A 14,945-nucleotide genomic window follows, 5' to 3' on the forward strand; every position below is an offset into this window, starting at 1 on the left:
AAAAAGGTTATTATTATAAATAGCAAAATTCTTAATTATTTTCTCAACAAAATGTACAAATCAATCATATTTTCAATAACTGAAACAGTGTGAGAAGGTTATGGAACGATCTATTTCACCAGTCTTCCGTCAAGTACTAGCCTAGGCTTATCCTTCCCCTCGCCGCGCGCTTCTCACCGTCGCCTACTGGAGTACGTTCCAAAATCTAACTGATTACCATGGTCCGTTCCGAAATACTAATATGACTAATATGAATGGTTAATCAATGGTAACCGTTCCAAAACGCGCAGCTAATTAACCACGAAGGTAATTTACTTACCTCACAAAATTATGAGGTTGAGAAGGTTATATACCATTACCAAAACGCGGGAGAGTATGAAACCACGGTTGATACCTTGGTTAACCAAGATTGCTTTCGGAACGTACCCTTGTCGGGACGCGGTAGGCAGTCTTACGACTATGTTCTGTGATGAGCGCAACCGCCACGTCTTATGGTCTTATCTACCCATCAACAACTACACCGCTGCTACGAGTGTGTCTGCATAAAACGCTTTGTGGGAAGACGTATTTTTTCAAAAGGAATCCGACTTATTCGGCCGCTAATTTGTTCTGATTATCACGATATTTTCACGTAAGTGTGCAGTTTGTGTATCCTACATATTATGAATATGCAATTGAACCACGATCCCGTTTTTTATATATATGTTTGTATATATGAAATGGTACTACGTGTAATTTCGTCACGCCGCACAATGGGGTCAAATGAGAAATTGTGTTTCTTAATTGTCTACAACCTTTAATTCTTAACGGATTTTAATGTTTTTTTTTTCTTAATTAAAGCTTAAATTGCTAACAAAGTTAAAGTTGCGTGAAGTTGCCCCCCCCCCATTATTAAAAATCTAGTAACGATCATTACTATTCGATTGGTGGTTGTTTGGTGGTGTTTGGTAGTCCATTCCCGACGATTGGTAGTCGAAATTTTAATTAATAATACAAAAAAAAGACATACTTGCATGAAGTTGGCCCCCCTTTCATAAAATTTGACTTTTCAGACTGCATAAAAAATTATAACAGTAAGCATTTGTTTGGTGATTGCTTACTGACGTTTGGTAGTCCATTCTTGATGATTGGTAATTAAAATTGTAATTAATAATACGAAAAAAAGACATATGCTTGCGTGAAGTTAGCCTGCCTTTCATAAAATTCGGCTTTCCAGACTGCATAAGAAATTATAACAGTAAGCATTCGTTTGGTGGTTGCTTACTGACGTTTGGTAGTCCATTCTTGATTATTGGTAATTAAAACTGTAATGAATAATACGAAAAAAGGACGAACTTGCGCGTGAAGTTAGCTCCGCCTTCATATAATTTGGCTTTCAGACTGTATAAAAAATAATAATAGTAAGCATTGGTTTGGCGGTTGCTTACTGACGTTTGGTAGTCCATTCTTGATTATTGGTAATTAAAACTGTAATTAATAATGCGAAAAAAACATACTTGTGTGAAATTAGCCCTACTTTCTTAAAATGCGGCTTTTCAAACTGCATAAGAAATTATAACAATACGCTTTCGTTTAGTAGTCGCTTATATACTGACATTTGGTAATTAGAACTGTAATTCATAATGCAAAAAAAAGGTATATGGTATCTAATTTTTAATGTTTATTATATTAATGTGATCCAAGAATTTATGTGATCTTACTTTTGTTAAAATTTTTATTTTTTCTTATATTTTCGGTCCGTCTTATGGACCAAAACGTAACGAGCTATGGACTCAAAAAGATACGTGGTGAGTTAGGTTAAAAGAATCATTTACCGTAGAACACGGTGACTTTGGTACGTGAGATTACCATAGTACAGTAACACCTTTCAATTTAAAATTTTATACTCATATTTTCTATTGCCACAAAAAATCGTGATCTAAACTTAACAAAGCAAATTTCTTTGTTTCAGCAGTTAATATTACCTCTCTCTGAAATTTTTAAAATTTAAAAAGTGTTGTATCAAAGTCATCTGTTTTATAATTAAGGCATTTTGATAACATTATATACCTTCTATTGCAGAATGTATACATTGTAATTCTTTGAAGGGTATTGTTTAACGTCTCTGACGAAAGTCGAAAAGATGTTATCAAATCATGAAGATATTTTTTAGATATATTTTTAACGTCTTTGAAATCTGTCATCTTTCAGACTTTTGTATATGTCTGGAATATAATATATTAACTTTATTTAATTTAAGTTAAATGCATGCAACCATCTTCTTTACGAAAAGAAGCTAATGTTTTAATAACACACGTAAATATTTCTAATGAATTTTTGTACCATTGGAAAAAAAGCGAAAAAGTCCGCGGAAGAATTGAAAAAAATCAATTTTTTCCAAACTTTTAAAACTATAATTTTGTCGTATATTTTTTCTGATAAATAAAAAATCTTTATGTGCGTGTATGTAAAATTCATTTTTCATTTTTTGTTTATTATAAAATAAATTTTGTATACTTATAAAATTTTTGAATGCGTTTTAATATAGCTGTACATGTTATATATAGGGGTGAGTGGGGTAAATTGGACCGTGTTCCAAATCGGACCTTTTTAATTTAAATGAATACGGTTAAGCCGATTTGCTTGCCATTTATAATGTAATAATTTCCTTATAAGACACCGAACATGTGACAGCAGTTTGATAGTTCTCTGTTATATCATTCACAGAATAGACGCGAATATGTATTTTCAGCCATCGTGCAAAAATTGTTTTAAAAAAGAAAATCCTTGTAAATCATTATTTAAAAGATGTTAAAAATTTGAAAAGTAATTGATTTAAGATCATTAAAGAGTGTAGAATTAAAAAATATAAATTATTTTGTGATCTCTTTTGCGGTTTATTGTAAAAATTGTTTTAAAGTTTGAAAAGACTTTTGTCTAAATCGGAGTTTTACGTCGTTTGCAACCTGATCGTAGCACTGGTAATCGGCCGATCAAATCTGGTCCTAGAAATGTTAAATTAGTAAAATATTATGAGTCATGAGACTCAGACTAATTGAATTTTATTAATTTCAACTTTAATTATATAATAACAATATCATAACATGACCGAGAAAAGTCTGACTATATAAACTGTCACTAATTTGTTTTTTTTTAATAAAATTTTTATTTTTTACTGTCAAATTGTTCGTTTTTATTTAATACTAAAAAAATACATTATAATCTTTTAAAATTTTATTTAAAAGCTGATAAAAATGGAAGTGTCCGATTTGGACCAGGGGGTGGTCCGATTTGAAATCAGTAGTTCCAAATCGGATCGGAAAAAGCGTTTTTACATTTTCCATTATAATTTATCACAGATGAGAGATACGTCAAAATGGCCTGAAGCAAAAATGAAGGAAATTAAATTATCTTTCTATTGGCACCTTCAGTTTTACAATCAGATTTTATTTGCGTCTTATAGAGAGCAAAAACTGCAGCTAGGTCCGATTTACCCCATTCTCCCCTATTATATATATATATACATGCAATTATGTGCAATCATTATATATAATTATAAATAATTACATATATTTTAATATATATGGACATATTTATCTCTTATAATCCAAATAGCCTCTTTATAACTATATTTATATATAACTATATTATACTAATGATGTTGAAGCTAGCAGCGGATTCGCAGCAGCAGATTCGTCAAAGCAGGGATTCTCATTCAAAATAAAATACATAAGAAACTTTGACATATAAAGGCAAACTAGCAAGTAACTGCACAAAATACACTTATACGCTTCTAAATAGATCAGACTATCCAGAACAATTAACAAAAATGCGCAGGTCTACTAAATTGTTTAAATTATATAACGAGTTATTGCAGAAACAAGGGAAGGAAGCCTCGGTCGGGGCTGCAAATTTTTTTAGAACATCTTTATAGCCTTCTAAATCAATCCCGACTAGCAAGAAAAATTAAAAAAAATGCGCACTCCTACGAAAAATTATTTAAACAATATAAAGTTTATTGCAAAAACAGGAAAACGAAGTCGCGGTCGGGGCTGCAAATTTTTTTAGAACATTATTGTAGGCTTCTAAATAAATCCCGACTAGCAAGAAAAATTAAAAAAAATGCGCACGCCTACGAAAAATTATTTAAACAATATAAAGTTTATTGCAAAAACAGGAAAACGAAGTCGCGGTCGGGGCTGCAAATTTTTTTAGAACATCATTATAACCTTCTAAATCAATCCCGACTAGCAAGAAAAATTAAAAAAAATGCGCACGCCTACGAAAAATTATTTAAACAATATAAAGTTTATTGCAAAAACAGGAAAACGAAGTCGCGGTCGGGGCTGCAAATTTTTTTAGAACATTATTGTAGGCTTCTAAATAAATCCCGACTAGCAAGAAAAATTAAAAAAAATGCGCACGCCTACGAAAAATTATTTAAACAATATAAAGTTTATTGCAAAAACAGGAAAACGAAGTCGCGGTCGGGGCTGCAAATTTTTTTAGAACATCATTATAACCTTCTAAATCAATCCCGACTAGCAAGAAAAATTAAAAAAAATGCGCACGCCTACGAAAAATTATTTAAACAATATAAAGTTTATTGCAAAAACAGGAAAACGAAGTCGCGGTCGGGGCTGCAAATTTTTTTAGAACATTATTGTAGGCTTCTAAATAAATCCCGACTAGCAAGAAAAATTAAAAAAAATGCGCACGCCTACGAAAAATTATTTAAACAATATAAAGTTTATTGCAAAAACAGGAAAACGAAGTCGCGGTCGGGGCTGCAAATTTTTTTAGAACATTATTGTAGGCTTCTAAATAAATCCCGACTAGCAAGAAAAATTAAAAAAAATGCGCACGCCTACGAAAAATTATTTAAACAATATAAAGTTTATTGCAAAAACAGGAAAACGAAGTCGCGGTCGGGGCTGCAAATTTTTTTAGAACATTATTGTAGGCTTCTAAATAAATCCCGACTAGCAAGAAAAATTAAAAAAAATGCGCACGCCTACGAAAAATTATTTAAACAATATAAAGTTTATTGCAAAAACAGGAAAACGAAGTCGCGGTCGGGGCTGCAAATTTTTTAGAACATCATTATAACCTTCTAAATCAATCCCGACTAGCAAGAAAAATTAAAAAAAATGCGCACGCCTACGAAAAATTATTTAAACAATATAAAGTTTATTGCAAAAACAGGAAAACGAAGTCGCGGTCGGGGCTGCAAATTTTTTTAGAACATCATTATAACCTTCTAAATCAATTCCGACTAGCAAGAAAAATTAAAAAAAATGCGCACGCCTACGAAAAATTATTTAAACAATATAAAGTTTATTGCAAAAACAGGAAAACGAAGTCGCGGTCGGGGCTGCAAATTTTTTTAGAACATCATTATAACCTTCTAAATCAGTCCCGACTAGCAAGAAAAATTAAAAAAAATGCGCACGGCTACGAAAAATTATTTAAACAATATAAAATTTATTGCAAAAACTAAAAAAGAAAAAAAATTCTAATACCAAAAACGCAAATAAATTTTAATATAAAAAAGTCAAAAAAATTTTAACATTTACAAACAGTAAAAACAAAACAATAAAAGAGACCATATTCTCGCCACCCCCTCGTTGGTTGGTCTTGGGTAGCGCAAAGAGAGAGAACAATATGTATGTTTAGCAGTCAAATTATATTTCTGATCTATAATTTACATTCAAGTAGAAAATTGGGAAATCATACTATTTCTTTTCTATAATGACAATATTATATTCCTATACGGCGCAAGCAAGCAACCTTAATATGATTGCTAATAAATTTCCAGCGCCGACCAAGCCCTTGTTTCTGCAATAACTCGTTATATAATTAAAACAATTATTAGCCGTGCGCATTTTTTTTAATTTTTCTTGCTAGTCGGGATTGATTTAGAAGGTTATAATGATGTTCTAAAAAAATTTGCAGCCCCGACCGCGACTTCGTTTTCCTGTTTTTGCAATAAACTTTATATTGTTTAAATAATTTTTCGTAGGCGTGCGCATTTTTTTAATTTTTCTTGCTAGTCGGGATTTATTTAGAAGCCTACAATGATGTTCTAAAAAAATTTGCAGCCTCGACCGCGACTTCGTTTTCCTGTTTTTGCAATAAACTTTATATTGTTTAAATAATTTTTCGTAGGCGTGCGCATTTTTTTTAATTTTTCTTGCTAGTCGGGATTGATTTAGAAGCCTACAATAATGTTCTAAAAAAATTTGCAGTCCCGACCGCGACTTCGTTTTCCTGTTTTTGCAATAAACTTTATATTGTTTAAATAATTTTTCGTAGGCGTGCGCATTTTTTTTAATTTTTCTTGCTAGTCGGGATTGATTTAGAAGGTTATAATGATGTTCTAAAAAAATTTGCAGCCCCGACCGCGACTTCGTTTTCCTGTTTTTGCAATAAACTTTATATTGTTTAAATAATTTTTCGTAGGCGTGCGCATTTTTTTTAATTTTTCTTGCTAGTCGGGATTGATTTAGAAGCCTAGAATAATGTTCTAAAAAAATTTGCAGCCCCGACCGAGACTTCGTTTTCCTGTTTTTGCAATAAATTTTATATTGTTTAAATAATTTTTCGTAAGCGTGCGCATTTTTTTTAATTTTTCTTACTAGTCGAGATTGATTTAGAAGGCTATAAAGATGTTCTAAAAAAATTTGCAGCCCCGACCGAGGCTTCCTTCCCTTGTTTCTGCAATAACTCGTTATATAATTTAAACAATTTAGTAGACCTGCGCATTTTTGTTAATTGTTCTGGATAGTCTGATCTATTTAGAAGCGTATAAGTGTATTTTGTGCAGTTACTTGCTAGTTTGCCTTTATATGTCAAAGTTTCTTATGCATTTTATTTTGAATGAGAATCCCTGCTTTGACGAATCTGCTGCTGCGAATCCGCTGCTAGCTTCAACATCATATTATACTATATTTTTTTATGTTCACATTAATCGTATAATTATTCAATTTCATATTTTTAAATAAATTACGTTCCAAACAAAACATTATTTCTTATTTTAAGTAAAATTCTCATACAATTACTCTTCTCCATCTTGATATTATTGATATGTAGTACTGGATGGAACGTGTAGCGAAATTTTTGTCATCTTTGTCTGCTAGACCTAGAAAGAGAAAGAAGGAAGATCCAATCTTTCTTTTTACTATTGTTCTATTGGTCAAATTTTATTGAAGAAAAAAAGGAACAATAGCGTATTCACTGAAATCGGATTCTGCGCATTATACAAAAGTTTTGTTAACGCTGTATTCTGCAATACAAATATTGGTTAATGGAAATTAATATAAATAATATAATATTAAAAAATATGGACCATTCTATGTCGAAAACTTACCTTGAACGCAGATATTTATTTAAGTGCCTTAAGGTCCTTGATTAATGTAGTCGCTACATCCTACGTTTCTTTTTACGTGCAAAAAGTTTCGAGTCAATGCTTCATTCAGTACTATCTCGATGATTTAAATACGACAAGCTATTAAACGCTTGCAAAATTGGCGAGCATCATTTGTCCTTTAATATTTCATAAACAAGGAAGAAATGATTCCAAGTGTTGCGTGAAAATCACCCGATTTGAGCTTGTTCTAAAAACGTTGATCTTAGCACTATCTTATCACGTACGTTTGTACGTATAAGAAAATACGAGTTTATCTTACTAATTCCACTTAAATTAATCAGCCGATTGAATTTTATAATAGTCAAAACTTAAAATTGATTGTATTATTTTGTTTTCCTTCTCTAGTTTCTGTAAATTTTAATTTAAATATGTAAAATATAATATTTTTAATTAATAATTATTTGTTAAATTAAAATTATTTCAAAAATAGAAAATCAATTTTTCAGTTCGTAATTCATGAATTTAATCGACTAATTAGAATAATTGGAGTTGATAAGATTGATCCTAAATTTAACAATAGCCAAACTTGTAATTTATCTTTCTTATCTATTTTTTGCAAATTATAATTTATTTATAAAAATAAAGCACTTTAAATTAATAATTAATTTTTTAAATTAAAAATAATGAAAAAAAACCACATTAGAAATAATCAATTTTAAATTTTGCAATTGTCAATTGAATTTAATCGGACGATCAAGTTAATTGGAGTTTGTGAAACCTATTTCAATTAAAGTGGTTACGTTTAATAGAAAAAGCAGTTTTGCAATTAGAACTGGAATGTGGCGAACAAGACTTAAGTAAAAAATTTGAAGAGACGAAAAATAATACAAATCTCTACACAGAAAAAAATTATTATTAAATCAACAATTCATTGTTTCATATATAAGCAAGAATATAAAATCTTCTTGGAAGAATTTATAATCTTAAACGGACATAATTTTGCTTACATAAAGAAAATTCTTTTCTTCGTGTAAGCAAATTATGTCTGTTTAAGATTATAAATTCTACCAGGAAAATTTTATATTCTTGCTTATATATGAAACAATGAATTGTTAATTTAATACTATTTTTTTGTGTATATATTTTCATTTATCCGCTACTATTGGTGACTAAATATTTTTTATTACTAAGAGGCACATTTTTTCTTCTATCTCGTGTGTCAAAATATCTAATATCTATAAGTTCCGGCTCTATTTTCAACTGTTGTAAGAATTTTTAAATACGATTTGTTCATACATTTAGATTAGGAACTATAGATAAAATCAATTATATCAAAGAATCTTACAATAGTTGCAAAGATGCTTTACTATTAAATATAGTCAAGGATGTTTGGTTAAACAATGCGAGCTAAAAATTATCGACATTTAAAAACTGAAGGCTTCTTTAAATTTATACTTTTTTTTCTAATCACTAACAAAAAAGTTTGGCCGCGATGCTCGAATTTTGGCTTTGAAACTATTTAACTGCAAAAAAGAAAACATTGAAAATTTTGATTTACTTATAAATAAATCAATATATAAAAGTAAACCATTATATATAATGGTTTTTTTGCAGTGAAAATTACTGTATTTTATTACAGCTTTAAATAAATAACTTTTAAATGAATAAGCGCATTTAAATGAATATTTATTAGAATTTTATTAGTATATGTAAAATTTTGATTTAATTAGTAATGCTACTTGCTCAAATTTGCAACTAAGTATGTAATATAATGTTAATATATAAATTATATATTATACATGTATGTACATAATATAATATTAGTACAAATATAATATTAAAATAAGTACTACAAAATGCGATTTTATAGATAAGAATCAAGAGTAAACAAAAAATTAAATAACTTTTAAACCATTAAGTGAATTGTTTTCAAATTTTACATACTCAAATGTAATACTAAAATATCCTATAAAATTTTTATATTTTTGGTAATATTTTGAGATATGATCCATACATTCTTAATTGGCTTATACATGACTTCAATAAAACTCCGATTAATTAGCAATTAATTCAATCGATGGAATTGATCACTACAAAATTTCTAATTATATAATTTACTGTTCCTAATTTTTCCTTGTGAAATTAAATACAAAAAAATATACGGAGATTTACATTGAAAACGTAATAATGTAATAATTTCTGATTGGGATATTTATGAATCAAATAATAATACTCGTCTATAGATTTCAACGAGTTTTTTTTTAATTGGTTCAATTTTTATTAAACTTTATCACACTCTTTTAGCATTCATTCATTCATTAATTTTTATTCAATATTTTTACAAATATCAACTTCATTTTTATTATATATCAATATATCAATTATAAATATTAATATCTTCTTTTAATATAAACACATCACACAATAGTAAAGATATTCTGAAACATTAATTTTATTTTCAATATTTATATGATAGATAGATATTTATTACTTCGGCTTATTTTATATGCCAAGAAGGGACTTGGTTTACAATGAGTTCCTTACCACACGCATCCATCCATAACCCATACTTTCGCCTCGCGACCGCTGCCTACCTACCCTACTATCTTATGCGCGTTTCTTTCCTTTCTTTGCGCTCACGGTGCTAACTATACCTTCCTATACTTTTTTCATTTACCTATCCTAGGTACAGCATGGCGCAACAATCCGCCCAGACAAACAAACACCGTACCATATACAGCAAGTCTGTCCACCCGAACGAACCCCAGCACCACACCGTCCTCCTTCCTATATCTATACCTAGGCTTATGCCAAATTCTGTTTCTATCTTAACTCCTAATTTACATTCTTCTTCCGTGTATCCTTACAACCTTCTTTCTTTGTAACTCCATTCCTTGGTTCCTCCTTTCCTTCTTCTCGGTTCTTCTTTCCCCCTTTTTTTCTCTCCTTTCTTTTCTTTCCTGCTTCCTATACCAAATATCTTTAATAATCCTTAATAATCCTTGTAGCCTCCTTTTCACCCAGCCTTACAGAGATTACTTAATATCTCCACGCAGAAATGCAGAATTTCAGAAATTACGCATCTTATGGGATCGTTCCAGTACAACGTGACAAGAATTACCCACAGTGTGAACTTGTTGCTGCAAGGGAGATCCACGGCGCTCTTCCGTCTCTTCTGCATCCACCTCTGTTGTCTTATTCCATACTATCCTTCTTCAACCTCTGTACGTACAGTCTCCAAAGGCAAAAGATCCGGCTCCGTTTCTTCTTCTCCCCTCTGTCGCCTCCTTATCCTATATATTTATTCTAGTTCCTTTTCCTTTTTCCTTTTTCTTTTTCTCCCTATACCACTTTTTCTATCCTTTATGCTTCATAACCTCAGTCTCCTGTACCTTTTTCTCCATCCTTTATGTTTCTTAACCTTAGTCTCCAACGGCCGGTGATCAGAGTTCCCTCGGTCTCCTTCTTCCAAGCCATCCAGGGTCCTCAATTAACTAATTACTTATACAATTCAACTATACCTTTCCATTTCCTTTTCCTCTACGTTTACTTTTACTTTTACAATTACAATATCTATATTTATGTCTATATCTGATCCTATTACCTAACTTACGTTCTAATTTCTAATTTCTTTTGCTACTTCTTTCCTATAATATCACTCTTCTCACCGTCTCCTTACATTCCTTCCAATCTCCTTTCCTTTCATTCATTCATTCTCTCATGTACCATATGTCACTCATTCTCCATAAACCATTCTGCCTAATTCCTTGCATTACTTATCGCCTTTTCTTTCCTATAGCTGTTTCTGCCTTTATTTCTAACCTTTTGTTCCTCTAACCTATTCTCCTTACACTCTTTCTCTTTACCCTTTTTATTTTCCTTACCTTCCATGTTTAATTCCTACCTTACCGGCCCTCCCGGATTCTCCCGCCTCATTGTCCGCCCTAACCTATTCCTGTTCCTTCCGCCTATGTCTCATAATATCTCCTCAATTCCTTTGCCCCTACATCCGCCTCCAATTACCCATCTTCTCTGCCTTCTTATCTCTCTAATTCGTACCTCTTTACTTTCTAATACTTCCTAATATACTACAAACACTCATACTCAGCCTCACACTATCTCCATCCTCATCCACACACCATCGCGCCATCTAACCAAGTCCTCAATATTTATATGATTCTACATATACCTATGATATAAGAAACAAGGTGAAACAACGCGCATCGTCGGCGGCTCGATGTGCGGTAAGAGGCGTGGCTCGATGTGGTGAGCCAATGAAATTTGGGTCCAAATATATCCGCGCAATTTGAATACGAAACAATCATATGTAGTCACACGTACTTAAAATGTAGATGTTGTTAAAAAAAATAAATATAAAAATGTAAAAATACTTGAAATTTATTATCTTTAACAAAAATTACTGTTTCAATAAACACTGTTGTTATAAACATAAAATACAACAATTTAGCCAAACACATAAGCTCATTCTTATAATTTTCCAAATTTTTTCTAATTCAAGTTTAAAAAATTTGAAATAACAATTATCACAATTTTCATTAATGTACAAAGTCTCAACTTTACCTTCACGTTCTTCCTTTTTTAAATAGCTTTGAATTTCTCCGATTCACCGATTATTTCCGATTCACGTATAAATACAAGTATAAATACGCCCCAGTACCGGAGCCGTAGCCATATTCCGTTTGTTTTCTGTTCCTGAACTCTCTAAATAAGTGTACACTTAAAATGAAATAGATAGATGTTTCAAAGTTAGCGAAAGCAAGAAGGAACGTTCCAGTGCAGTCTAGTGCAGGAATAGAAAACAAGCCTATTGAATCTCAAAATTTGGACCCACTTCTGATTGGTTTAGAGTATGGTCCACTGCGCATCTGGTTACTTGTTTCACCTTTCTTCTTACATCATGCATATACCATTGTTATAATTAATTTTTAATTTTAGCATACATGTACACAAATCATTAATTAATTATTGCGTTAAATATCAAACATCTGACAACTCTTACTTTACTTACTGTGTGATGTATCATGCTTAAGTGCACGAATTTCCGGTATATATCACAAAATTTGCGTAAGAATGAAGGACTCCTAAGATTATTTGAAGATAAAATATTAAAAACATGATTTTTACTAACAAAAATTTATATATATATTTTTTTTATTCTATAATTTCCAGGGTAAAAATATTTAAAAAAATATGTTTAAACAAATGTTAAAACGGTTTTTATTTGAAACAGCAGTGTTCAGAAAAATATTTTAAACACAAAACAACCCTAATAATTTTTTATTTAATTAATTTCTTATTTATACATTTCACATTATTTGTAATTGTTATATGTGAATTGTATTTGTATATGTGTATTATATTTGTGAGATGTTATATCTAGAGCAATTTTTTATTACATCTTTTTTTATATTTCAGATTTAGTAGGAATATAGAATGTGTCATTCTATCAACTCCAATAACAATGTAACTATAGATACATATATACATAAATACTCTTTGAAAATTAGTTAAATTACATTATTATAATTAAGATTTTAGAAAGATCACATTTATCAAGTTGCGATGTCTTGTGACATTAAAAACAATATCCAACGACAGGAGGACGAACTGGTCGCCCTGTCCAGTATCTACGATGAAACGGAGTTCTTTTACGTAAAAGGCGAACGTATGAAATACTCGATCAACATATATCCAAAATTACTTCGAAAACTGGAAGTAAAGCTCACCAGTGATTGTTCTTACGATTCGGCTTCCGGCAACAGTTTTCTTGTTGAGCACTTACCGCCAATCAGAATGTCCATTACCCTTCCTAATACGTATCCATCTAAAACTTCGCCAAACTTCCACCTTTCCATTATCTGGTTAACGCCTTGGGACATATCTTTCATCTGTCAGAAATTGGATGAAATATGGAAGGAGAACGAAGGCAACGAGATCATCTTCCAGTGGCTAAATTTCCTACAAAACGATATTTACGATTTTCTAAATATATGGGAATCCTTAGATATTTCTTACTTAAATTTAATGCACACATCAAGAGATGCTGTCACGATACGTCTAGCCAAGTTGTCCGATTGCCGGGTTCAGAATGGCGCATTGTTGTCAGATATCAAAAGATTATTAATACGTTATGACAAAGAACAACATAAAGCACAATTTCACAAGAACATTTATACTTGCTACATATGCTTTGAGGAATACGTAGGAACAAATTGTATAGAATTGAAAAATTGTGGACACATCTACTGTAGAGGTTGCATGGAACAGCACACACGTATCAAGATTAACGAATATAATAATGACATATTATGTCCGACGATAGATTGCAAGCGCAAAATGAGCCCTAATGATATTAAGACTCTCTGTCCGGATTTGTTTTCCCAATATGAAGATATCATGTTGCGAGTAGCATTAGACACCATGGATGACATGGTGTACTGTCCACAAATTTCTTGTCAATATCCGGTAATCCGAAACCCAAATGATGATACCCCTATTTGTCCTATCTGCAACTATTGTTTTTGCATCTATTGCCGTAAGGTAAGACATATCTCAACATTTCAGCAACATGTATGTGTAAGTATACATACATACGTATACATATATATATTTTTTTTCTATTTTGTATTTACAGATGTATCATGGACAAGAACCATGTGAAATGACATCGGCCGAGACTATAATACTTATTGAGAAATATAAAAACAGTAATGACAAGGAAAAGAAGATGCTAGAGAAGAAATACGGCAAGCGACAAATGCAATCAATCGAAAAATATCTTACGACTGAATATCTACAAGTATGTATGACAAAGTACACCCAATTCGATTATATCGACATTAATAATATAATAGATTCAGTAATAAGACATTAATAATATAATAGATTCAGTAATAAGACTATCAATAAGAGTATTATTGTTAATGATTATGCGTGTAACTTTGTTTAGGATAATACAAAAAATTGTCCGAAGTGCCATTCATTTGTCAGCAAAAGTGAGGGTTGCAATAAAATACAATGTATACATTGCAAGGCTCAGTTTTGCTGGTTGTGCAATGAACAGATACATGGATACGAGCACTTTAATAGTCCCGGCAATTTATGTTACGGACTTTTATTTGAAGGCATGGAGGTAAACGACGCTGTAGACGAAATAGAAAATTTAAATCAATACTTCGAAGATTTTGATATTTAAATATATCCTATAGCAACGTTTGCAAATCATAAATTTTAAGCTGAAATCATTTCTGATCTTTGTAATTTGTATTTTTTTTTTTTTTATGAGATCATTATTTTGAAAAAGAGATACAGCAAATCATTACAGTTATCATTTGCAATTATCATTTGCAATTTTTTATAGGTGTATTACTTTTGTGTATTATTCTTTTCACCTTTTAAATTAACAAATATATTAAATATTTGTACATGTTACATATACAAATATTTAATATTATATCATATACTATTTGTATAATAAAGATTGTATGTATTTTGTATACAAATAAAATATTTGTACATATCAGTGTTTGTCATTATCTAAGTATATAAAATTATAAATAATTATCTAGATAAAGAT

General features: G+C 30.7%; 1 protein-coding gene and 1 long non-coding RNA gene across 2 annotated transcripts; one reads left to right on the forward strand and one right to left on the reverse strand.

The window, feature by feature from the left end:
• The first annotated feature begins 7 nt into the window (after nucleotides 1–7).
• On the forward strand, nucleotides 8–14,885 carry LOC113002748 (E3 ubiquitin-protein ligase RNF14-like). Its single transcript, XM_039451758.1, has 5 exons — nucleotides 8–631; nucleotides 12,785–12,832; nucleotides 12,901–13,909; nucleotides 14,004–14,168; nucleotides 14,319–14,885. Exons 3-5 carry the CDS (start codon nucleotides 12,932–12,934, stop codon nucleotides 14,562–14,564), a joined length of 1,389 nt encoding a protein of 462 aa, XP_039307692.1. The 5' UTR covers nucleotides 8–631; nucleotides 12,785–12,832; nucleotides 12,901–12,931; the 3' UTR covers nucleotides 14,565–14,885.
• On the reverse strand, nucleotides 9,783–12,577 carry LOC120358232. Its single transcript, XR_005575201.1, has 2 exons — nucleotides 12,277–12,577; nucleotides 9,783–11,537 (listed from the first exon to the last, which is right to left on the reverse strand). It is a non-coding gene; the product is annotated as an uncharacterized LOC120358232 (long non-coding RNA).
• Nucleotides 14,886–14,945: the final 60 nt, after the last annotated feature.

Source organism: Solenopsis invicta, chromosome 7, assembly GCF_016802725.1.
Source record: "Solenopsis invicta isolate M01_SB chromosome 7, UNIL_Sinv_3.0, whole genome shotgun sequence".
Lineage (NCBI taxonomy): Eukaryota > Metazoa > Arthropoda > Insecta > Hymenoptera > Formicidae > Solenopsis > Solenopsis invicta.

What these genes read in the sequence shown, in the direction of transcription:
- LOC113002748 (XM_039451758.1), top strand. Translation starts at nt 12,932, where the DNA reads ATGTCTTGTGACATTAAAAACAATATCCAACGACAGGAGGACGAACTG. An exon ending in TTTGCATCTATTGCCGTAAG is followed by an intron (nt 13,910 to 14,003) that starts GTAAGACATATC and finishes TTGTATTTACAG; the next exon opens with ATGTATCATGGACAAGAACC. An exon ending in TTACGACTGAATATCTACAA is followed by an intron (nt 14,169 to 14,318) that starts GTATGTATGACA and finishes AACTTTGTTTAG; the next exon opens with GATAATACAAAAAATTGTCC.